The sequence below is a fragment of the Engystomops pustulosus genome, chromosome 3 (genome assembly GCF_040894005.1).
Source record: "Engystomops pustulosus chromosome 3, aEngPut4.maternal, whole genome shotgun sequence".
In the NCBI taxonomy this organism is placed as follows: Eukaryota; Metazoa; Chordata; class Amphibia; order Anura; family Leptodactylidae; genus Engystomops; species Engystomops pustulosus.
This window is the reverse complement of record NC_092413.1, coordinates 126197740-126222724: the sequence shown is the minus strand read 5'-3', so window position 1 is coordinate 126222724 and position 24985 is coordinate 126197740. Positions and strand designations below refer to the sequence as shown.

Sequence of the window (24985 nt, the reverse complement as noted above, 5' to 3'; positions counted from 1 at the left end):
GAGTAATAGAGATGGCCAAGAACAGCATTTGGGTATTTTGTATCAGTGGCATAGACTTTGGATAGAGAAGGCTGGTCTGGCCATAAGCAGCTGGGTCTGCAAGTAATACATGTTCAGTTCTCCTGCATCGGCATCATAGGACCACAGGCTATGGTCTATGTAATATGTAAATGTGCTGGCTTCTCCCAAGTTAGAGAGGTTCTTTATAAATACTGTCCATTCTGGCTATTACACAAAGGTCCTTCTACTTGTATAAACTCAAAAATCCATACTTTCCTCTGAATTCCCTTTTAATTAAATTCCACCAAAACATTAAAGGGTAATTCCCACTAATGTATATGGAATCTTTTATTCTGGTTACCACCATTTACTTTGATGTACTGATATAGTATTACTTTAATATACAATTACCTGAGAGATGGAGCATGCCAAATAAAAATTTGCTAAAAAAGGTGTTAGGGAATGGAAATGGTTCAGTAGATGCATTATTTCTGTCTTGTATCTATATCACATATATTGTAGCCCTCAGGGGTAGAGTCCTCCTTCCACTTGTTCCAGTTTAGTCTAGTTTTATGTGGTTTGTATTTATTTGTGCTTTCCTTTTTGAATGTACAGAAACATGGAATTCATGGTGCTTTATTTAATATATAAATGTAGATTTATAGTACACACAATAAAGAGATCAGAATAGCTTCCAGTACTAATTAGCATATTTATTTCAGGTGTGATTATAGAAAATTGATAGTTTCAGTTCAAAGTCAATACATGAAAAAATCCCTAATGCTTCATGGAGTAAAATCAATCTTAATGCACATTGTTTTCTGTTATTGTGCCTAGAGAGTGACAGTCTGAACTTTAATTGCTTCTTCAGGCCAGGAGTAGGAATCTACTACAAACTGGTCATAGTCTGTGCTGTACATCTGGGAACGCACAAATGCTTCTTTATCCTTGGGCTCCGGGAAGACAGATGCTGTATTATCCTTGTAGGCATTCTCTACAATCTGTAAATACATAGGATTATAAACTTTTGAAATATAATGAATCATAGTGTAAATGGTCTATGACTCCTGGCATGGATTAATCAATCAAATGGTGTTAGATCAAACATCCAGCAGTGTAACATATCGGTATCGGCTAGATTTATCAGAAGGTTTATTTGAAAATGTTCCATTTTTGTTCTGCATATGTGTTGGAGTTTATTTACACATACCTAAGATAGATAAAAATGAACTGCAAAGTCAAAGCAACCTTTATAATATTTTAAACAGGTTTTCCAGCTAATGAATGGCTAACAGAGGTCTGCTAGGAGCTAACAACCGATAAAACTTCACATACAGCTACCACAATGCTCAGTCCCATGCACCGTTCCTCAGCAGCAGGAAAGGAGTAAATACTGTAGGGGGAGGGTTGTTTCTGGAAGGACTGTTTTTACCACACTATATATTGCCTGTGTTGGGGCACAGTGAGTATAGGCTTATTTATCATGTGGTCGTGCACTGCCTTATGATAGTCCCACTGCTGCTCTAACATAGCTGGGCTCTGCCTATCATAGAAATAAACACAGCCCATTGGGTCATAGTGTATATATAGTGTCTTATTTACTAAGGGTCCGCAGATTGCATTTCCGTCGGACTTTCCGACGTTTTTGGGGATTGCACGGCTTGGACAGGTACTTACAAGGGGATTGTGTTGCTTGTGATTGGATTTTGGCATCTGCTTTCATGCGACAGAAATCAGGGGCGGGCCGTCGGAGGTCCGACGGATTCGGACTGAGCATGGAATTTAACTTTAAAACTGTGTCGCAAGACATGCACTTACATACACCGTGAAGAAGATAAACTCTGGTGGACCTGAGTGGGGAAGTGACACATGCAGGATATCGGGCACACAATCTTAGTGATTCGTGCTAGAGTCCATTATCGTCAGAACAATGTACTTTGGGTGAACTCCACAGACAGGTAAGTAAATGTGCCCCAGTGATTGTATATATGGAGGCACATTTACTTACCCTTCCGATGTGCTGTGCATTGTCCGACGATAATGCCCGAGATTTACTAAGATCGTGCGCCCCAATATCCTCAATGTGTCGTTTCCCGGCTCAGGTCCGACAGAGTTCACCTTCTTTTAAGTGGTGCATTTAAGTGCATTGTATTGCAACACAATTTGAAAGTTAAATTCTGCGCTCAGTCCGAATCGGTCGAATCGTCTGATGGCTAGCCAGAAACTTGTCATGCGTTCCAGAACATGTTTATGTATTTTTTATCTAATCACTTGTATTCAGGATTTTAATTTATCATCTGTGTTCATGTATGCTATCATCTGTGAATCAGAGGAACATGAGACATATAGCATGCGTTTTGCATGCCGGTTTAAACACATTTCTTTGTCATGTGACTCCTATCTGATTTCACAGGTGTAGAGCACAAGGTTTAAATAGGTGAGGTGTGTCTCTGTTCTCACTAGACCATGATTAAGTCAGCATGACGAAACGCGTAGGTCTGATGTGTGCCATTCCTATATTGCTGTAATATGGATTTTAAAGCTTGAAAATAAGAAGTATTGATTTTATCTGCATCCCCCGTATGAAGTGCTGGATTTGTTTCTCGATAAATTTTGCACAAGTGCAAAACCATTAGCCAACAAGGGTTGTCTTTCGTTGTATTGTAGTTTATGATGATAATGAGATTACTGGTAAGAAAAAATCTCCAGAAACAAAGTGGAGGAATGAATTCAATTTGTTAAGAAATCCAGATTTCAGGATATTTTTGTAATTTAGGAACAAACTAAATATTCGAAAAAATCTGAAGTGTAAATAAATATGTGTGTAAAATAAAAGTCATGACTCAATTTTCCAACAATAAATTTCCTTTCAATACAATATCATGCATTAGTACATATTAAAGCTTACCTTCACAGCTATCTTTACAGAGACCTCTTGTATGGTCTGTAGAGGTGGGTAGAGGCGTCCCTCTTCCAAATGAGAATCAGAAACCTGTTCAGCTATGACCTTTGTAAGAAAGGATTGAAGATAAATTCTATAATCAACATTAATACAGATGTAAGCTTTGTCTATAGAATGACTTATATTGTTTTTACTAATATCAGATATAAGTGGGGGGGAAACAAGCATTTGACACATTAATGATTTTCCCACCTACAAAGAATGTGGTGATCTGTAACTTTTATAGTAGTATTATTCACCTGTGTGAGTATAGTAATATTTCACCTGTGTGACAAAGAGTTCTAAAAAATCCAGAAAATCACATTGTAGGATTTTTAATAATTAATTTTCATTTGACTGCATGAAAATCATTACATACAATAGCAAAACAGAACTTAATATTTGCTACAGAAACCTTTGTTAGTCAGACATTTCCTGAAGTTCTTCCAAGTTTGCATGCATTGCAGCAGGGATTTTGGACCATGACCCATCTTCAATACTTTTATTAATGTAAGTAGGTTGTTAGCCAAAATCTCTCATGTTCTTGGGGGTTCAACAGCATACATAATTTAGTCAGCTCAGTCACACTTACATGTGACGCTCGAAAACAGGTGCACTTAATACAGGTAATGAGTGCGGGGTAGGAGGAGCTTCTTAAAGAAAATGTGTGTGTGTAAGTGTGTGTAAGCTTCGTTTGATACAAAGATATAAAGAAAAGCAATTGATTTAATATGTCCATGTGTTGAGTGTTCATTTTTATGTATGGAGTTACATTCAGGGTGTGGAGACCCGAAGTAATGCGGAGCAGGGCTGCCAAGTTTACTGTTTATTGTTATGCTGAGACACTGAACATCTTACTTAGGAGGAATGTACCTTTTCTCCTACACCTGCTATAAGGTCTGCCAGTTGTTTTTATTCTCAAGGGATATTCTAATCTGGACATTGACATTTAATTGTATTTGTCTTCAATTGGATGTTGTAAAAAATTTTTTTTTACCTTTGTGAAAATATTATCCCATAAATGAAGCGATGTTGTGAAACGAGATTGTTGTTCTTGGATACAACCACCGCTTCAGGAGTTATTGCACAAAGAAACAAATAGTTACTGCATGTCCCACAGCCGTCCTGTGGTAATGAATGCTGAATCCAGGTTATCACACAGGGGTCAATAGTCCGTGTGGTGGTATTCAAGAACAGAGATCTTGTTTCTAAGCGACAACATGGCTACATTTATGGGAAATTATCTTCACAATGGTAAATTTTATTTAATAACATTGAGTTGAAGAAATGTGTACAGATGGCATATGCATTAAATTAAAGGTGAATGCCCTGATGAGAATACCCTTTTAATGTGAATTTAAAAAACTCTGAACTTTGATCTTAGGTCAGATGTAAGGTTTAAAAATAAGAGCTTTTATTTTTTTTAATTATCTTTAGCTGTGTTGTGAATACACTTACAATATATTTTATAAGGGTTGGACTGGCCCTCCGGTGGGCCCCAAAACCTGCTGACCTTGCCCCTGATCATAGCTGGCCCCACCCTGAATCACAGCTGACTCCACCCCCTGCTTGATCATTTTGGGACTTAAAAGCTATCTTTGTCCTCTTCTAGACACAGAAAGAGTTGAAATCAATGATGATGTTCAGAGCTGTGAGCTCTCTACATCATCATTGTCTCTCTGCTGCTGCTCGTAGCAGGGGTGATATAATGATGCCATCGCCTGCCAGCCTGTTGTAGACAGCAGCAGAGAAGAAGAGGAGCTGCTGGGGAACATGGAAAGCATGGCAATATTAATATTATGGTCCACATTTATTAAAGTGTTTGTGCCAGTTTTCTGTCTGACTTTGCACTGAAAAGAATGTGCAGATTACTTGTACATGTATATATGAAGTGTCTGCGGCAGTTTTGTGTCACTGCTGCAATATGTCCGACAAGACAGAAAAAACGTGCATCTAAAGGGGTGTGTTACTGCTTAGTTCAACTGACTTTCACCACAATTCTGAAGCATCAACAAAGTGCACCAAAAAAAAGGTGCACACTTCCAGAACAGTGCAGGGTGCACTAAAATAATGAAGAAAGTTTTGATTAATCTGGTGCACTCTGCACAGACCACAGGCAAACTGCTAATACTACAGACTGCACTATAAATGAATAGACTAATATTGGTGTGAACTGGGCTACATGGAAAACAATGATCAAGCTTGCTACTAATTTCAGAAACTGCACCTAAATTATTATTTTCTTCAAATATCAACTCAAGAAGGTATTTTATTCTTCTCACGATATGCATCATAATCTAAAATTCGGTTTTCTGCGGTAACCAGTAAGACGGTGCGCCCAATCATGCTTTGCCACCTCTTCAGCCGCTTGTTATTAAAGTAACAGTCCATTTATTGTCTACAAGAAAGCCTGCCATTCAGGTGTTCATTTTCTAAAGCCAAATAAAAGAGAGCTTACGTATGATTTGCACTGATAAATGTAAGGTATTTCAAGCTGTAATACCTACTAATTGAAGACAATTTTACTGCGATGACAAGCAATGTTCCCTGATTTTATGAGCTTTATCAAGCAGAACAAAAAAATGTCAAGGGTTTTACAAACTAATGAAATATTTGGCAAAACTATCTAGATGCCCAACCAGCTACTTAGATAATCCCATTAAAAATGTATTCTGGAGAAAACTATGCTGTAGGGAGGCCAAGATGTGCACGTGCGGCCTATCATTCCCTGGAAGCACAAAGCACTAAGAAAAGTAACATACTGAAATGTGCAGAGTTCAAAGACACCATGAAATTTGGAGTGGAAACCTAGATGAACAGACAGATTCCTTACATAATTAAAAGTGGATAAATAAGAACACCAAAGACTGTTTAATTATACAATACCTTATACTCCTCTCACTGTTTTTGCTGGCAGCTTGTAGGATTGTTAATCCATATAGATTATATGTCTGGTCTGTGCACCATATTTGGTAAGATCTTTACTTTTTTCAGGGCATAAGCTGGTGCAGCTATAATTTATCCATCCATCCTACTCTGGTATTATTAAAAACTTGATCCACTCTCTGGGAGCCATGTATTGTACTTGTGCACCGGCATATGATAAAGTCCCCCCCTCTGACACCGCCAGATACATCAGGAGGCTCCTGCGATGGCCCATTCCTCCGCTGACGGCCCATTCCTCTGCCATCCGCACTCCACTTAATGCCACTCCATGCCCACTTGTCATGGAGGTGGTGTGGCCGCCATCAGGGCGGGGCTTAGTGTGTTAATGTGTTCAGGGCGCTCCGAGGAGGAGAAGGGGCGCCAAGTCAGAGAAAACCATCCCCCTTTCTCAGGTGCAGGGAATAACCAGATTATCATTCTGTGGGGGGCCCACAAAATTTGCAAGTTAGGGGCCCCAAACTTCCTTGTGGTGGTCCTACGTGAAGGGGGAAGTAATTGCAATTACTGTAGGTATGCAAGTAATTGGGTTTGTATCAGGATTTGTACGCAAAACAACTAGAATAAAAGTCCTGCTAAATGTCCTCATTGGAGTCCTGAATAATGACACCAACTGACCTTCAAACATTTACACAGTCCAACGTTCCCAAATAAAGGCACTAGTGCTGAATGCAGGTCTTTTCAATGTACTATAAACCAAGCATGCTCATCTGCATCCTTGTCTGGTGATAAACAAATTCAGGCTGAATACTCTTTCTGTCTGGCTAATGCCTGCCATTTAGAAGACTATTTCCCTCAATTCTTATACATGCACATAAACAAACAAAATGAAGGTTTTCTTCCAAAAACAGCAGTACACCTATTCATAGCATTACACCTATTTACAGCAGTACACCTATTCACAGCAGTACACCTATTCATAGCATTACACCTATTTACAGCAGTACACCTATTCATAGCATTACACCTATTTACAGCAGTACACCTATTCACAGCAGTACACCTATTCATAGCATTACACCTATTTACAGCAGTACACCTATTCATAGCATTACACCTATTCATAGCATTACACCTATTTACAGCAGTACACCTATTCATAGCATTACACCTATTTACAGCAGTACACCTATTCACAGCAGTACACCTATTCATAGCATTACACCTATTTACAGCAGTACACCTATTCACAGAAGTACACCTATTCATAGCATTACACCTATTTACAGCAGTACACCCATTCACAGCAGTACCCCTATTCATAGCATTACACCTATTCACAGCAGGACACCTGGCTTTGTTTGGTGTCTGGTTGAGCAAAAAATGTATGCTCTCATCGCTGGTTCTAATTCATTGTAGAGCAGTGTAAACGCATGCACAGACTGTTTACAGTCAGACCTGGAAGGGGTCTGACTGTCGGGAAGATTGGTCAGCCCCGGGCCACTTGGCAGACCCTTACACGCCATGGTCATGCTTGACCCCGGCGTGTATGGGGTTAACACTCGCTATCGTAGCCAGCTCCGATCGCGAGTGCGGTGTCAGTTATAACATGCAGCTGATTGCCGCTGCTTCTGGTGCCAGCTCTGTTCTTGAGCCAGTGCCAGAAGCGGTACGCTATAGAACATCCCTGTGTGGGAAGTACCTTCCCACAGAGACTTACTGTAACAACCTAGTGCGCATAGGGGTTAAAAATGAATATCTTATTTATTTTTCCATGTACAGTGCTGTGTGTGGGATGGTTTCTTGTGTAACAAATTGTGCTTCATGGGAGACAGGAGAGAGAGACAGGCAGGGAGAGTGACTAGTACCTAATACTATCCAATCCTATTTTTGTAGCTGAAAAAGGTGTTGGCACTTACTAAAAGGGCCCCAGTATACTTAACTTCATCTAAATACAGTGAGCGCTAACAAAAAGGGAAAAGGGAGTGGATAGAGATTTGCTAACAATATGAAATGGAAAAAATTCACAACTTCAAACTACAACCCCTTAATGTATTCCATGACAGAGATCAAATGTCTCTGATTCACTCTTTTAATTTTACTTTGATGTGATAGAATTTTAGCACCTAATGAATTTATGCTGTAACTGTGGATTGGCTGAATGCATGTATGAACACAAATGGTTATTTTGCTTGGTGTTTCTGCTATTTTCATTACAGTGTGCATCATATATTCTTGCAGGAGACTTTATATCTACAACTGGAATGGGAATTGCTTGACGCTTAAGAGCAAAGCATAACACACAACGTCTATTAAGGGGAACTCATGTTACCTACTTGGTAAAAAAAAAGAATTGATGACTTAAAATGTTGTGTGCTGCCAGCAACATCTCCAGCCACAGCCTGAGTGTTACTTACCTCAGCAGTAGTCAGGAAGACGTCATCACTAATGTGCCTCACACCGCAAGCAACAACTCCAAGTGCAACACCTGGGAACACATAGGAGTTGTTACCCTGCCCAGGGTACAATGTTTGCCCATTTGAGAGAGTGACAGGATCAAAGGGACTTCCACTTGCAAAAATACCACGACCCTGTAGTAAAGATAGATTTATGAAAAGTGAAGATGTATATATATCATCAACATTTCTACTCCCATGTCATGCAAGGGTCAAGAGAAATCATGATCATAATGTACAGTCCATAAAGTTTTATTATCTAGGGTTTTGTGGCATTACAAAATTGATGGACAAAGTAAAGGACAAAGTAAAGTAAAGGCTATTTGGAACTGTAGGAAGAGGGAGAATTTGTAGGCAGGGCCAAATTATCTTTGGAGGAACTGCTGCTGGCCCCATGATTCCCTGTGTACACTGGGGCACTGGAAAGAAGCTACAATAATGCAAATATTCCCTCCTTCTTTCTACTGTGTTGGTGTCCTAAGGAGGCCAGTATGATTGAACTTTGTTGAAGAACAGGGATCAATAAGTTACTGCTTTAATTTTTGGTTGGCACCTTGCGATAAATGAGGGGGTTTGGGGTTGCAGTTTGAGCACTCCGTCGCTAAAAGGTTCTCCATCGCTGCCCTATAAGCATCTCTTAACAACTCCCCCCCTCAGCTTTTGGAATGTTATTGCATACTTTATCTTTGATAAAATACTTTACAAAATGTCTTTCTAATAAAAATTAGGTGAATGTTTAGTTATACTTTGGATATTCTAAAAATGCAATGTAGAAGAACATCAAAGGAAACATTTAATTGTTCCCTGCATTAGTTTTCACAAACCAATGAAACAAGATGATGTCCACTCCAAAACATACTAGTAGGTTGATTAGATTGTGAGCCCCATGGGGAGCGGGACCAATCTTTGTGCTATATAAATAAAGACTTATTATAATTACAATGGTACCTCAGTCAGGGTGTAGCATTGTTCTGCAGTACACTCCGCTTTACTTGTGGGATTGCTGAGAGCAAATATTATGGGTCGCTTATTGAATGCTGCCATATCTTTTATAATCTGCTCAGTGAAAGCTCCACCAATTGCTGCAACACCTAGAGAAAAAGGTTGTATGTGATAAGGAGACACGGAGAACTCAGAATACAAACCATGGATTCATACTTAGGTGTTTACCTATCAGAGCAGTTGGTTTTAGATCTTTAACCACATCCCCCAAATTCTTCATTTCAGCATGTGTTTGGGCAAAGCGCTCCTTTTCATGTGTCAGTGAAGATCTTCCCTGTTACAAGGCAGGCATAAAGAAAGGGAATTGTAAGCACTGATAACATATATGAACATACAGTAATATTACCTTACTTGTCTTTCTAGAGCATGGTTGTGAAATTCTGGCCACCAGGCAAAATCCCACAGTGTTATTATATTTGGACCGCAAGTAATTCCAAATGTCTGCTAGCACTACTGCTGCACCTACTAATACTACAAATACTACAGTGCTCTACTGGTCCATTGGCACATCAGTCGAGACCCAAAAGCGACCCCTTTTTTGAGGATATTCATGCTCCCAATCACATGGCCAAACAGTAGGTGGAAATCAGGTAGAAAAGTGAAAATAAAATATCTGTTCACAATTATAAAAGAAAGACACGTTTGTTGACACTAGGAAACAAAGTACTAATACATTTACAAGAACCTGAATCAGCCTGGCTCTTTAACCGCTCGCATTGCAGCCTTTTTTTGGTACATTTTTCGCTCCCCACCTCCAAAAATCTATAACTTTTTCATTTATCCATGATACAGAGCTGTGTGTGAGGGCTTATTTTCTATGTAACAAATTTTACTTCTCAGTGACATTATTTATTAGTCCAAGCTGTGAAGTGTGCAGCTGGAAAAAAATTACACTATACCCGATGCAATGCCAATTTCTGCACTGAAATGGTGGTTCGTAGTGTGTGCCACATTTATTGTATTTATAGGTACACACAGATTCCACACATAGTGCAGTTTGCACTGTTTTTGATAAATGTGGGCCAGTGTGTAAGAAAGGAATATTTTTAATTTCACCATCTTCAGACACTAATAACTTTTTCAGACTTCAGTGTATAGAGCTGTGGAGCCGTCATTTTTTGCAAGATAAGCTGGCGTTTTCCTTGCTACCATTTTGAGGATTGTGCAACCTTTAGATCACTTTTTATTACATTTTTTATGTCATATAAAATGGCATAAAAGTGGACATTAGGCCTCTTTTTTCCGTTATGAACTTCACCGCCGGGATGAACTGTTTTTATATTTTGATACATCGGCATTTGGAGATGCACCGATACCTAACATGCTTATGATTTTTACAGTTTATTTATTTTTATATATCAGTTCTAGCGAGAGAGGTGGAGTTGAAGTTTTAGGGGTTTTTTTAAAACTTTTTTGAAATATTTTAAATTTTTTTAGTCCCTCTAGATTACTTTAGCCCTAAACAGTTTGATTGTTCCTACCATATACTGCAATAGTACTGTATTGCACTATATGCACTATATGCATTGTATTTTACACGATTCTCTGCCATGTTGTAACGAATATGCAGAAACCATACAGTCAAAAACTCACAAAAACCCAAGACTGTCATGGCAACTCATTGCCGCTGCACGATGATGTCACAGGGAGAGAGGATCAAAACAAAGATGGCAGATCACAAAACACATTAAGGTATGGTTAAATAGCTCTTCAGGACTGCTATCTAACACCATCTGCAGTGTTACATTGGAAAAACTGATGATGCATTCCTGTTAATTTGTTAACATATAAAAGGTTCATTGTCATATCCAATGAGAAGAAAAAAATCTTCCTCAATTGTACACCTCTTTTCAATATCAAGGTCTGTGACTTTGTCCATGTTTTTAGTTTTGGCCCATTGTGATTTTTGAGTTTGACACTCTTGTTCCAAAAAAATACAATAATTGTGAGATTAGAGTCATGCTTCCCCAGTTTATTCTTCCTCCTTAGAAAGTAAATGTGAAAAGTCATGTGGCTGACTTCACCTTAATTTTATTCAATCTGAGTAATTGTGGTCACATAAAAATGCAATTTCTTGGATCTTCTTGTCAAATATGCCATAATACGTATGAATATTACTTCTCTAACAGTAAGAGTGGAGACGGAGCCCCATTCAGAAGTCTGCTATGGGGCCCTGCCTCTCCTCATCATGCCTTTGGTAGCACAATGCAATACACACATGACACTCAACATACTGAGAGCTACCTTCTAATAGTAAATTGTGCTGTAAAAGTTCCAGTAGATGGTGCTATGTCCTGAAAACAAATGAATGCATTGCTTTTAAGCTATACATTAAAGCTGTGCTAAATATTTGCTATTTTAAACTAAATTCTGCATATTTATTTTATAATTCAAGATTTTCACCATTTTATTTTATCATCTGGTCAGAGACACAAAAATCATATGTATACAGTTTATCAGAGGTTTTCTAGGTACCTTACAACTATGAACATGAGCTTAGGAAAAGATTAAAAACAGTAGGAAAATGTTGAAAGAGTTTACAATTAAACCTTGCATAGATATTTTCAAAATGTACAACTCTTCATATATAAGACATTTGAAATTAAAGGGAAAGCGAGAATCAGTGTACCAGCCTTCATGGCCATGTTCCTCATATACAGAGAGGTTAATTCATGTAAAGATACCCCCCTAGGGTTCTAGTACCATGGTCAGGGTCTGATCAAGTACCAAGGTCAACAACTGCATTGCAGTATATTACAGTCTGCCTCAGATTGCTTTAAGGAAATCAACCAGTTAAAAAAAAAAATCGAAATACTCACACCCGCTCTTCATCTAGATCCTGACACTGTCTTTCGCTAAGTTTGACATGCCAGGATCACCAAGAAATAAAAGTCCAAACAAAGTGAAACCAGCTCACCGCTTCATATACAGCTACTCCCTCGGTGCTCGGAAAATACTTCCAGCAAGTTGCAAACAACAAAAGTACTCCAGCACCTCTACAGGATGTAGGTAAAAAAAATCTTCCTTTATTCAATATAATTAAAATTCATCACGGAGCTTACATGTATACACCCGGACACAGCAAAAAACCTATGTGTTCCGTCAAATTAGGACTTAACCATGAGTAAGTCCAAATTGGACGAAACATGTAGGTTTTTTGCTGTATCAGGGTGCATACATGTAAGCTCTATGATGGATTTTGATTATATGGACTAAAGGTTGAAGTGCTGGAGTACTTTTGTCGTTTGCAACCTAGAAATGAAAGTTATAATACGCTCCCGCACTTGGTAACGTCAAGCGAGAGACATAAATTCACGTGACATAACCTCCCTCTCCCAGTATGGGCATGCATAATAAGCAGCCCGGAGCATCAAGCTAGATGATCCCGACATGTCAAGCTTAACGAAAGCCAGCTACCAGGATCAAGATGGGGTGAGTATTTCTAGGATTTTTATTAACTGGTTGATTTTCTTTAAACACATCTATGGGAGCCTCTAACAGGCTCAAAACTGATCAGACCAGGCCCCTTTGCCCCCTTAAGAAAATGCACATAATAATATACACATGTAAGTTATAGTCACACACATTCGTATACTCATAAATACACACATTTATATACTTATATACATACAGAATATACTCACCACATACACACATACAGCATAAAAATACATACAGTATATACCCACTAGGTGTAATACACAGCATATACACATTTACAAACAGTACCATAAACACCCATGCAGTATTTAAAAAGACATACAACATAAAAACATCACATATGCACACACATAGAGCATGTACACATCTCCATATACAGACATATAGGATATACAGACATACACATCCATTCCCTGGATCTGGCTGCTCCAAATGTGCTGATCGGCATTTAAAGATGGTGGCACCCACGAGCACTGCTGTTAGTGGCAAGTGTCAATACTACTGACACCTGCCATGTAAAGAGAGGCCTCAGTCTGTGATCACTCTCCATACAACACTTCACGACTGGCCTGTGTATACTTACGGTGGCAGTTTTCCCGCAGTTCTATCAGACTAAGACCAGTTGCATGTGAACGTGCTTAGTCCATGGAAATGGGACTGCGTACAGGTCAGATCCCATGGACCAATCATAGCACATAGGACAGGAGTCCTTGCATTATAGAGAAATTTGATGCCAGGAGTCCCTATTTGCCATTTGGACTGTAGTGCTGACATACTGTCTGCCTAATGGAGACAGCTTGTTGTATTTTCAACCTTTTATGCCCAGTGCCAAATACAAAGCTAAATAGATCATAAAGTTATCATTGTTGGCACAGCAGCATTCTGAATTTTATTGGCCAATGGAAAACTGAATGGATTCTCCACATGAATAGAAGGTGGGTGGCTGTAATGGATTATTGGCAATACCCTTTAGTTATTGCCTTAAGGAACTAATTATGAAGTTTCCAGTGTTAAACTTTTGTAAGCTATAATAAGAATTGAATGTCGAAAAAGGAAAATATTCCACTCTCGTGGGACGAGAATATCATGTAGTTTGTCATACTATATAAGAAACTAAATTATTAGTCTCCTGGAACTGGAAATTAACATAGGACCTAACCCAAACAGTGTGGTTAATAGCATGGGAGTGTGAAAATCATAATAATTTTATCCTTAAGTAATTAAAGTTCATCTCCTAATTCACAGTTTAGCTTAATTCTGGGAGGATCAAAAGAGGTACTTCAGAATGGTTATTCCATTGCTAATACATGTGCAGATGGTCCTTGACTTAAGGACAACTGACTTACTGATGACCCCTAGTTACAGATGGACCACTCTACCCACTGTGACCTCTGGCGAAGCTCTCTGGACGCTTTACTTTAGTCCCAGTCTGTAATAATCAGCTGTAAGGTGTCTGTAATGAAGCTGTATTCTTGTCATCCTTGCTCCCATGACAGCAAAAAATTTTGTCAGGAATTTATCTGGAGCAACAATTAAATATGATATTGGTTCCGACTTTCATACAAATTCTACTTATGAAAAACCTAAAGAACCTATCTTGTATGTAACCAAGGGACTACCAGTAATGTAAATCTGAATCGTAAGCTCATGCAGACGGACAATGTATTTAATAGAAACTTGTAATAATTTCCTCTTTTCCTATACACATGATTCATGGAATACACTGTATACAGCTTTCCTTATATATAATATGATCCAGCTGTGCTACCACAGTACTCCTGAATTACAGCCCTTCTCTTCTGAAAATGGGTGTGGTACTCATAGACCTACACTTAAAATTCCACTGTCACATGGATGGGCTGTCAGGATAAGTCTTTTTCATTCTAGTGCCACTGCTATTGGAAGAAAGCATAATTTCTAAGTTGACATATTAAACTGTTGAAATGATAAAGTTTGAAAATTAACTATAACATTGGAAAGAACACAATTTAATCCCAAAGAAAGAGAGAAAAAGAACATATTTGGTTTGATATACAGTATCATCAGGGTCCCTTTTACTGTAAAGCCTCTTTTCTGGTGTGTTTGTTTTTGCCTAGTCTACTTTTTTCTGTCTCATTTCCCAAACTGTTGCACAGCTGTTGTTAATTTTTTCTCAGCAGTTTTGGGAGTAATGCTCTTAGAAACTAACCACACTGAACCAGACAGATCACCAGAACTCATTCATTATAGATAGTGTTTTTTAATAAACTTGGTAACCCCTATAATGTATATATTACAGCCTGTGCATACACAACATTCACGTGTTTTATATTTATTTTTGGATTTATTTAAATATTAATACTTTTTTAAAATATCTAACTTTGATATATTTATTTTGTATGTGTATAATGTATTCCCTACATGTGTTTATCGAACTATAAATATTTATGCACTATTAATTTGTCTTACTTATTTTTAGTAATAATTCACATATTACGAATATATATTACATGTTGCATTCTTTTCAGTCACTTGCAGTTTTTATTTATTGCCCTACATAAATTTGTTGTTTGTATTGTAAATTGTTTTGCATTATTAATTATGAATAGAGATGAGCGAACACTAAAATGCTCGGGTACTCGTTATTCGAGACGAACTTTTCCCGATGCTCGAGTGCTCGTCTCGAATAACGAACCCCATTGAAGTCAATGGGAGACTCGAGCATTTTTCAAGGGGACCAAGGCTCTGCACAGGGAAGCTTGGCCAAACACCTGGGAACCTCAGAAAAGGATGGAAACACAACGGAAATGGACAGGAAACAGCAGGGGCAGCATGCATGGGTGCCTCTGAGGCTGCCTAATCGCACCATTATGCCAAAATTATGGGCAACAGCATGGCCATGACAGAGTGACAGAATGAAGCTAGATAGCATCTAAAACATCCAATAATTGACCCTGACACTATAGGGGACGGCATGCAGAGGCAGCGGCAGCAGGCTAGAGAGTGGCATGGCGACATACCCTAATTGGACTCAGGCTTCAAACCAATGGGTGTCAGAGAGGAACCAAAGGAGGTGAGCAAGAAGCGCTCAAATAATATCGGTACATGATAAAAGTTTGCCAGTATATTTTGTGGATTACACAGCAGGGTGGCGACAAAGTTAACATGGAAGCCATGAAAACAACCCAAAATTCTGCCTGACACAGCTCGTTTGATAAGGGGACCATGTATGCTTACAGTTCATGCCAGTCGCTGCACTGGCTGCCAGTCTCCTTTCGAATACAGTTTAAAATAATAATAACCCTCATCCATAAAGCTCTGTATAATGCTGCACCCCCCTATCTCTCCTGTCTTATCTCAGTCTATCGCCCAACCCGTGCTCTTAGATCCGCCAGTGATCTTAGATTAACCTCTACCCTAGTGCGGACCTCCCACTCGCGTCTCCAAGACTTCTCTAGAGCTGCACCAATTCTATGGAATGCTCTGCCCCGGACTATCAGACTAATACCTAACCTCCAAAGTTTCAAACGTGCTCTTAAAACCCATTTCTTTAGGCAAGCCTATAACACTCATTAACTGCATGAAGTTTTAACTCTTCTACTAACCCGTCCTGTGTCGTCCTCCCATCTGTTATCCAGCAACCAACAGGCACCAGACTTCTCTGCAGTCCCATTCACCCTGGACCTGGTATATAAGATGACGGCTGAGTGGTTCAAGCGACAGCAATTCCATTTATTATATTTTTTTCTATTCCCTAAGAAGAATGGCTTGACCATTAAATATTCTTTTACCTCGTGTTACCCCATCATCTTCATAAACCGTAAGCTCTGGCGAGCAGGGACCTCACTCCTGTTGTTCCATACAAATGTTGTGCTCTGTTACATTACATTTGTATTTGTTTCCTATGATTTGTAAAGCGCTACAGAATATGATGACGCTATATAAATAAAGATTATTATTATTATTATTATGGAGGCAGTGAACTAGTAGTAGATTAAAGGTGCTGCAACTATGTTAGTTGGATCTTGGGATGGAGCTGGCGCTCTGCAGCCAGGCGAGCTTTCGCCAATCCAAGCCCCTGTCTCTAGGCTACTCCCCAAACAGCACTTCTAAGAACCTTTTGTATAAGATCAAGTGTAGTAGCATTCTTATAAGTTTAGGATATGGCGGGTGAGGGGAATGTAAACAGATGCGCAAGAAGCGCTGAAATAATATCCCTAAATGGTAAAAGTTTGCAAGTATATTTTGTGGATTACACAGCAGGGTGGCGACAAAGTTAACAACTTTGATGTGGAATGCCCTGTAATAGCTCTTGGGCGGTGTGCCTTTTATCGCCTAGGCTCAGCAGTTTCAGCACCGCCTGCTGTCGCTTAGCGACGGCACTGCTGCTGTGCCTAGAGCTACCGACTGATGGCGCCATGCCCACGGATGGTAATTCGGAGGAGGAGGAGGTGGAGGAGGGGTGGGAGGAGGTATAGTAGGCCTTTGAGACCTGGACCGAGGTAGGCCCCGCAATTCTCTGCGTCGGCAGTATATGACCAGCCCCAGGGTCAGACTCGGTCCCAGCCTGCACCAAGTTAAGTGTAGTAGCGTTCTTATAAGTTTGGGATATGGCGGGTGAGGGGAATGTAAACAGATGCGCAAGAAGCGCATGATGCGCATGGAGCTGGCGCTCCGCTGCCAGGCGAGCTTTCGCCAATCCAAGCCCCTGTCTCTAGGCTACTCCCCAAACAGCACTTCTAAGAACCTTTTGTATAAGATCAAGTGTAGTAGCGTTCTTATAAGTTTAGGATATGCCGGGTGAGGGGAATGTAAACAGATGCGCAAGAAGCGCTGAAATAATATCCCTAAATGGTAAAAGTTTGCCAGTATATTTTGTGGATAACACAGCAGGGTGGCGACAAAGTTAACAACTTTGATGTGGAATCCATGAAAACAACCCAAATTTCTGCCTGACACACCTCGTTTGATAAAGGGACGATGTATGGAGGCAGCTATATGGACGACTTTTGGAGGTAGCAATGGAGACAACGTGTGGAGGCTGCTATGGAGACAATTTAATTTGGATAGTGCCTGTATGTGGCAGTCCCAAACATTTTTCAAACCAGAGGAGCAGGTAGGTGGCCCTCCAGTAAAATGGAATAGATTGAGTGCCTGTATGTGGCAGTCCCAAAAATGTTTCAAACCAGAGGAGCAGGTAGGTGGCCCTGCAGTAAAATGGAATAGATTGAGTGCCTGTATGTGGCAGTCCCAAAAATTTTTCAAACCAGAGGAGCAGGTAGGTGGCCCTCCAGTAAAATGGAATAGATTGAGTGCCTGTATGTGGCAGTCCCAAACATTTTTCAAACCAGAGGAGAAGGTAGGTGGCCCTCCAGTAAAATGGAATAGATTGAGTGCCTGTATGTGGCAGTCCCAAAAATGTTTCAAACCAGAGGAGCAGGTAGGTGGCCCTGCAGTAAAATGGAATAGATTGAGTGCCTGTATGTGGCAGTCCCAAACATTTTTCAAACCAGAGGAGCAGGTAGGTGGCCCTCCAGTAAAATGGAATAGATTGAGTGCCTGTATGTGGCAGTCCCAAAAATGTTTCAAACCAGAGGAGCAGGTAGGTGGCCCTGCAGTAAAATGGAATAGATTGAGTGCCTGTATGTGGCAGTCCCAAACATTTTTCAAACCAGAGGAGCAGGTAGGTGGCCCTCCAGTAAAATGGAATAGATTGAGTGCCTGTATGTGGCAGTCCCAAACATTTTTCAAACCAGAGGAGCAGGTAGGTGGCCCTCCAGTAAAATGGAATAGATTGAGTGCCTGTATGTGGCAGTCCCAAAAATTTTTTAAAACAGAGGACCGGGTAGGTGGCCCTCCAGAAAAATGGAATAGATTGAGTGCCTGTATGTGGCACTCACAAAAATTGTTTCAAACAGAGGACCGGGTAGGTGGCCCTCCAGAAAAATTAAATGCATGAAGTACTATAGCAAGAGCCAGTGGGCCCTGTCAAAAAATAGCCATTTTCCTCTGCTTTACTGTACAAAGAGGAGGAGAAGGAGGAAAATGAGGAGGAGGAGGAGTGGATCAATTATTCAGGTTGAGCTTCCTTCACCTGGTGGAGATTGGAAATTCTGAGAAATCCAGCCTTTATTCATTTTAATAAGCGTCAGCCTGTCAGCGCAGTCAGTCGACAGGCGTGTACGCTTATCGGTGATGATGCCACCAGCTGCACTGAAAACCCGCTCGGACAAGACGCTAGCGGCAGGGCAGGCAAGAACCTCCAAGGCGTACAGCGCCAGTTCGTGCCACATGTCCAGCTTTGAAACCCAGTAGTTGTAGGGAGCTGTGTGATCATTTAGGACGATGGTATGGTCAGCTACGTACTCCCTCACCATCTTTCTGTAAAGATCAGCCCTACTCTGCCGAGACTGGGGACAGGTGACAGTGTCTTGCTGGGGTGACATAAAGCTGGCAAAAGCCTTGTAAAGCGTACCCTTGCCAGTGCTGGACAAGCTGCCTGCTCGCCTACTCTCCCTCGCTACTTGTCCCGCAGAACTATGCACTCTGCCGCTAGCGCTGTCAGAAGGGAAATACTGTTTCAGCTTGTGCACCAGGGCCTGCTGGTATTCATGCATTCTCACACTCCTTTCCTCTGCAGGGATGAGAGTGGGAAGATTTTGCTTGTACCGTGGGTCCAGGAGAGTGAACACCCAGTAATCGGTGCTGGAATAAATTCTTTGAACGCGAGGGTCACGGGATAGGCAGCCTAGCATGAAATCTGCCATATGCGCCAGAGTACCAACGCGTAAGAATTCACTCCCCTCACTGGCCTGACTGTCCATTTCCTCCTCCTCCAACTCCTCCAACTCCTCTTCTTCTGCCCATACACGCTGAACAGTGAAGGACTCAACAATGGTCCCCTCTTGTGTCTCGCCAACATTCTCCTCCTCTTCCTCCTCATCCTCCTCCACCTCCACCTCCTCCGATATGCGCTGAGAAACAGACCTGAGGGTGCTTTGGCTATCAACAAGGGAATATTCTTCCCCTGTCTCTTGTGACGAGCGCAAAGCTTCCGACTTCATGCTGACCAGAGAGTTTTTCAACAGGCCAAGCAGCGGGATGGTGAGGCTGATGATGGCGGCATCGCCACTGACCATCTGTGTTGACTCCTCAAAGTTACTCAGCACCTGACAGATATCAGACATCCACGTCCACTCCTCATTGTAGACTTGAGGAAGCTGACTGACCTAACTACCAGTTCTGGTGGAAGTTGACATCTGGCAGTCTACAATCGCTCTGCGCTGCTGGTAAACTCTGGATAACATGGTCAGTGTTGAATTCCACCTCGTGGGCACGTCGCACAACAGTCGGTGAGCGGGCAGTTGGAGGCGGCGCTGCGCTGCCCTGAGAGTGGCAGCATCTGGGCTGGACTTCCTGAAATGCGCACAGATGCGGCGCACCTTCGTGAGCAAATCAGACAGATTGGGGTATGTCTTGAGGAAACGCTGAACTATCAGATTTAACACATGGGCCAGGCATGGCACATGTGTCAGTCTGCCGAGTTGCAGAGCCGCCACCAGGTTACGGCCGTTGTCACACACAACCATTCCCGGCTTGAGGTTCAGCGGTGCCAGCCACAGATCAGTCTGCGCTGTGATGCCCTGTAATAGCTCTTGGGCGGTGTGCCTTTTGTCGCCTAGGCTCAGCAGTTTGAGCACCGCCTGCTGTCGCTTAGCGACGGCACTGCTGCTGTGCCTAGAGCTACCGACTGATGGCGCCGTGCCCACGGATGGTAGTTCGGAGGAGAAGGTGGAGGAGGGGTGGGAGGAGGAGGAGGCATAGTAGGCCTGAAACACCTGGACCGAGGTAGGCCCCGCAATCCTCGGCGTCGGCAGTATATGAGCAGCCCCAGGGTCAGACTCGGTCCCAGCCTCCACCAAGTTAACCCAATGTGCCGTCAGCGATATATAGTGGCCCTGCCCGGCAGCACTCGTCCACGTGTCCGTGGTCAGGTGGACCTTGTCAGAAACGGCGTTGGTCAGGGCACGGATGATGTTGTCTGACACGTGCTGGTGCAGGGCTGGGACGGCACATCGGGAAAAGTAGTGGCGGCTGGGGACCGAATACCGAGGGGCGGCCGCCGCCATGAGGTTGCGAAAGGCCTCGGTCTCTACTAGCCTATAGGGCAGCATCTCCAGGCTAAGCAATCTGGAGATGTGCACATTAAGGGCTTGGGCGTGCGGGTGGGTTGCACTATATTTGCGTTTCCGCTCCAGCGTCTGGGGTATGGAGAGCTGAACGCTGGTGGATGCTGTGGAGGATCGTGGAGGCGACGATGGGGTTTTTGTGGCAGGGTCCTGGGCAGGGGGCTGACTAGCAGCTGACACAGGGGAAGGAGCAGTGGTGTGCACGGCCGGAGGTGAACGGGCTTGTTGCCACTGAGTGGGGTGTTTAGCATTCATATGCCTGCGCATACTGGTGGTAGTTAAGCTAGTAGTGGTGGAACCCCTGCTGAGCCTGGTTTGGCAAATGTTGCACACCACAGTCCGTCGGTCATCCGGTGTTTCCTTAAAGAACCTCCAGACTTCTGAAGATCTAGCCCTCGCCGCAAGAGCCCTCGCCACGGGAGCTTCACTAGTTGACACATTTGGCGCTGATGCACCAGCTCTGGCCCTGCCTCTCCGTCTGGCCCCACCACTGCCTCTTCTGGTCGAGGACTCTCCTCCGTCTCAGAAGCACTGTGTTCACCCGGCCTCTCAACCCAGCTTGGGTCTGTCACCTCATCATCCTCCGATCCCTCAGTCTGCTCCCCCCTCGGACTTCCTGCCCTGACAACAACTTCCCCACTGTCTGACAACCGTGTCTCCTCATCGTCGGACACCTCTTTACACACTTCCACTACGTCAAGAAGGTCATCATCACCCACAGACTGTGACTGGTGGAAAACCTGGGCATCGGAAAATTGCTCAGCAGCAACCGGACAAGTGGTTTGTGACTGTGGGAAGGGTCCAGAAAACAGTTCCTCAGAGTATGCCGGTTCAAATGCCAAATTTTCCTGGGAGGGGGCAGACTGGGGGGGAGGAGGCTGAGGTGCAGGAGCTGGAGGAGTGGCGATTTCGGTGACATGGGTGGACTGCGTGGAAGACTGACTGGTGGTGGACAAATTGCTCGAAGCATTGTCAGCAATCCACGACATCACCTGTTTGCACTGTTCTGGCCTCAACAGTGCTCTACCACGAGTCCCAGTAACTTCAGACATGAACCTAGGGAGTGTAGCTCTGCGGCGTTCCCCTGCTCCCTCAACAGCAGGTGGTGTCTCACCCCGCCCAGGACCACGGCCTCTGACCCCTGCAGTAGTTGGACGCCCACGTCCCCGCCCTCGTCCTCTACCCCTAGCCCTCGGGTTAAACATTTTTAAAATGAGAGTTATAACTTTTTTTTTTTTTTTAACTTTTTTTGGTTTTTTTTTGTGTTTTTTGTTTTTTTTTGTGTTTTTTGTTTTTTTTTGAGTTTTTAAAACCAAACAATGCTATCCTATTGCTATGGCTATTTTCTAGCCAAGTATCAAAGCACACTACTATGCCAGATGAGATGACACTGAGTTAGTGCCTAATTGAAATCCAACCCCTACTAAATTTTCCCACTTCGGTCTTTGCTATGGATATGTGCGTCACTAAGCGCAGAACACAGCAGTCGCAAGTCTCACTACAAATTGCTCAGAATTGGCTAGTACATGCACTGCAGAAAGTACAGCCACCAGCAGATCAACCAGAAATCAAATATATAGAACGCTACTGTAGGCGTAAGTAAGCTCTTTGTATTCTCCTATGGCTATTTTCTAGCCAAGTATCAAAGCACACTACTATGCCAGATGAGATGACACTGAGTTAGTGCCTAATTGAAATCCAACCCCTACTAAATTTTCCCACTTCGGTCTTTGCTATGGATATGTGCGTCACTAAGCGCAGAACACAGCGGTCGCAAGTCTCACTACAAATTGCTCAGAATTGGCTAGTACATGCACTGCAGAAAGTACAGCCACCAGCAGATCAACCAGAAATCAAATATATAGAACGCTACTGTAGGCGTAAGTAAGCTCTTTGTATTCTCCTATGGCTATTTTCTAGCCAAGTATCAAAGCACACTACTATGCCAGATGAGATGACACTGAGTTAGTGCCTAATTGAAATCCAACCCCTACTAAATTTTCCCACTTCGGTCTTTGCTATGGATATGTGCGTCACTAAGCGCAGAACACAGCGGTCGCAAGTCTCACTACAAATTGCTCAGAATTGGCTAGTACATGCACTGAAGAAAGTACAGCCACCAGCAGATCAACCAGAAATCAAATATATAGAACGCTACTGTAGGCGTAAGTAAGCTCTTTGTATTCTCCTATGGCTATTTTCTAGCCAAGTATCAAAGCACACTACTATGCCAGATGAGATGACACTGAGTTAGTGCCTAATTGAAATCCAACCCCTACTAAATTTTCCCACTTCGGTCTTTGCTATGGATATGTGCGTCACTAAGCGCAGAACACAGCGGTCGCAAGTCTCACTACAAATTGCTCAGAATTGGCTAGTACATGCACTGCAGAAAGTACAGCCACCAGCAGATCAACCAGAAATCAAATATATAGAACGCTACTGTAGGCGTAAGTAAGCTCTTTGTATTCTCCTATGGCTATTTTCTAGCCAAGTATCAAAGCACACTACTATGCCAGATGAGATGACACTGAGTTAGTGCCTAATTGAAATCCAACCCCTACTAAATTTTCCCACTTCGGTCTTTGCTATGGATATGTGCGTCACTAAGCGCAGAACACAGCGGTCGCAAGTCTCACTACAAATTGCTCAGAATTGGCTAGTACATGCACTGCAGAAAGTACAGCCACCAGCAGATCAACCAGAAATCAAATATATAGAACGCTACTGTAGGCGTAAGTAAGCTCTTTGTATTCTCCTATGGCTATTTTCTAGCCAAGTATCAAAGCACACTACTATGCCAGATGAGATGACACTGAGTTAGTGCCTAATTGAAATCCAACCCCTACTAAATTTTCCCACTTCGGTCTTTGCTATGGATATGTGCGTCACTAAGCGCAGAACACAGCGGTCGCAAGTCTCACTACAAATTGCTCAGAATTGGCTAGTACATGCACTGCAGAAAGTACAGCCACCAGCAGATCAACCAGAAATCAAATATATAGAACGCTACTGTAGGCGTAAGTAAGCTCTTTGTATTCTCCTATGGCTATTTTCTAGCCAAGTATCAAAGCACACTACTATGCCAGATGAGATGACACTGAGTTAGTGCCTAATTGAAATCCAACCCCTACTAAATTTTCCCACTTCGGTCTTTGCTATGGATATGTGCGTCACTAAGCGCAGAACACAGCGGTCGCAAGTCTCACTACAAATTGCTCAGAATTGGCTAGTACATGCACTGCAGAAAGTACAGCCACCAGCAGATCAACCAGAAATCAAATATATAGAACGCTACTGTAGGCGTAAGTAAGCTCTTTGTATTCTCCTATGGCTATTTTCTAGCCAAGTATCAAAGCACACTACTATGCCAGATGAGATGACACTGAGTTAGTGCCTAATTGAAATCCAACCCCTACTAAATTTTCCCACTTCGGTCTTTGCTATGGATATGTGCGTCACTAAGCGCAGAACACAGCGGTCGCAAGTCTCACTACAAATTGCTCAGAATTGGCTAGTACATGCACTGCAGAAAGTACAGCCACCAGCAGATCAACCAGAAATCAAATATATAGAACGCTACTGTAGGCGTAAGTAAGCTCTTTGTATTCTCCTATGGCTATTTTCTAGCCAAGTATCAAAGCACACTACTATGCCAGATGAGATGACACTGAGTTAGTGCCTAATTGAAATCCAACCCCTACTAAATTTTCCCACTTCGGTCTTTGCTATGGATATGTGCGTCACTAAGCGCAGAACACAGCGGTCGCAAGTCTCACTACAAATTGCTCAGAATTGGCTAGTACATGCACTGCAGAAAGTACAGCCACCAGCAGATCAACCAGAAATCAAATATATAGAACGCTACTGTAGGCGTAAGTAAGCTCTTTGTATTCTCCTATGGCTATTTTCTAGCCAAGTATCAAAGCACACTACTATGCCAGATGAGATGACACTGAGTTAGTGCCTAATTGAAATCCAACCCCTACTAAATTTTCCCACTTCGGTCTTTGCTATGGATATGTGTGCCACTAAGAGCTAAACACAACGGTAGCAAGTCCCCCTGCTAATTCCTCACAAAATGGTACTAGATG

At 42.2% G+C, this 24985-nt stretch overlaps 1 protein-coding gene across 1 annotated transcript in view; it reads right to left on the bottom strand.

The window, feature by feature from the left end:
- Positions 1-692: 692 nt before the first annotated feature.
- ME1 (malic enzyme 1) overlaps positions 693-24985 on the bottom strand; it is a 216632-nt gene continuing 192339 nt past the window's right edge. Inside the window, exons 10-14 of the mRNA XM_072142033.1 lie at positions 9451-9556; positions 9229-9371; positions 8242-8415; positions 2909-3007; positions 693-1001 (exon numbers count right to left, since the gene is read on the bottom strand). Coding sequence (XP_071998134.1) covers positions 834-1001; positions 2909-3007; positions 8242-8415; positions 9229-9371; positions 9451-9556 — 690 coding nt within the window. The 3' untranslated portion in view covers positions 693-833. The remainder of the gene's footprint in view (positions 1002-2908; positions 3008-8241; positions 8416-9228; positions 9372-9450; positions 9557-24985) is intronic.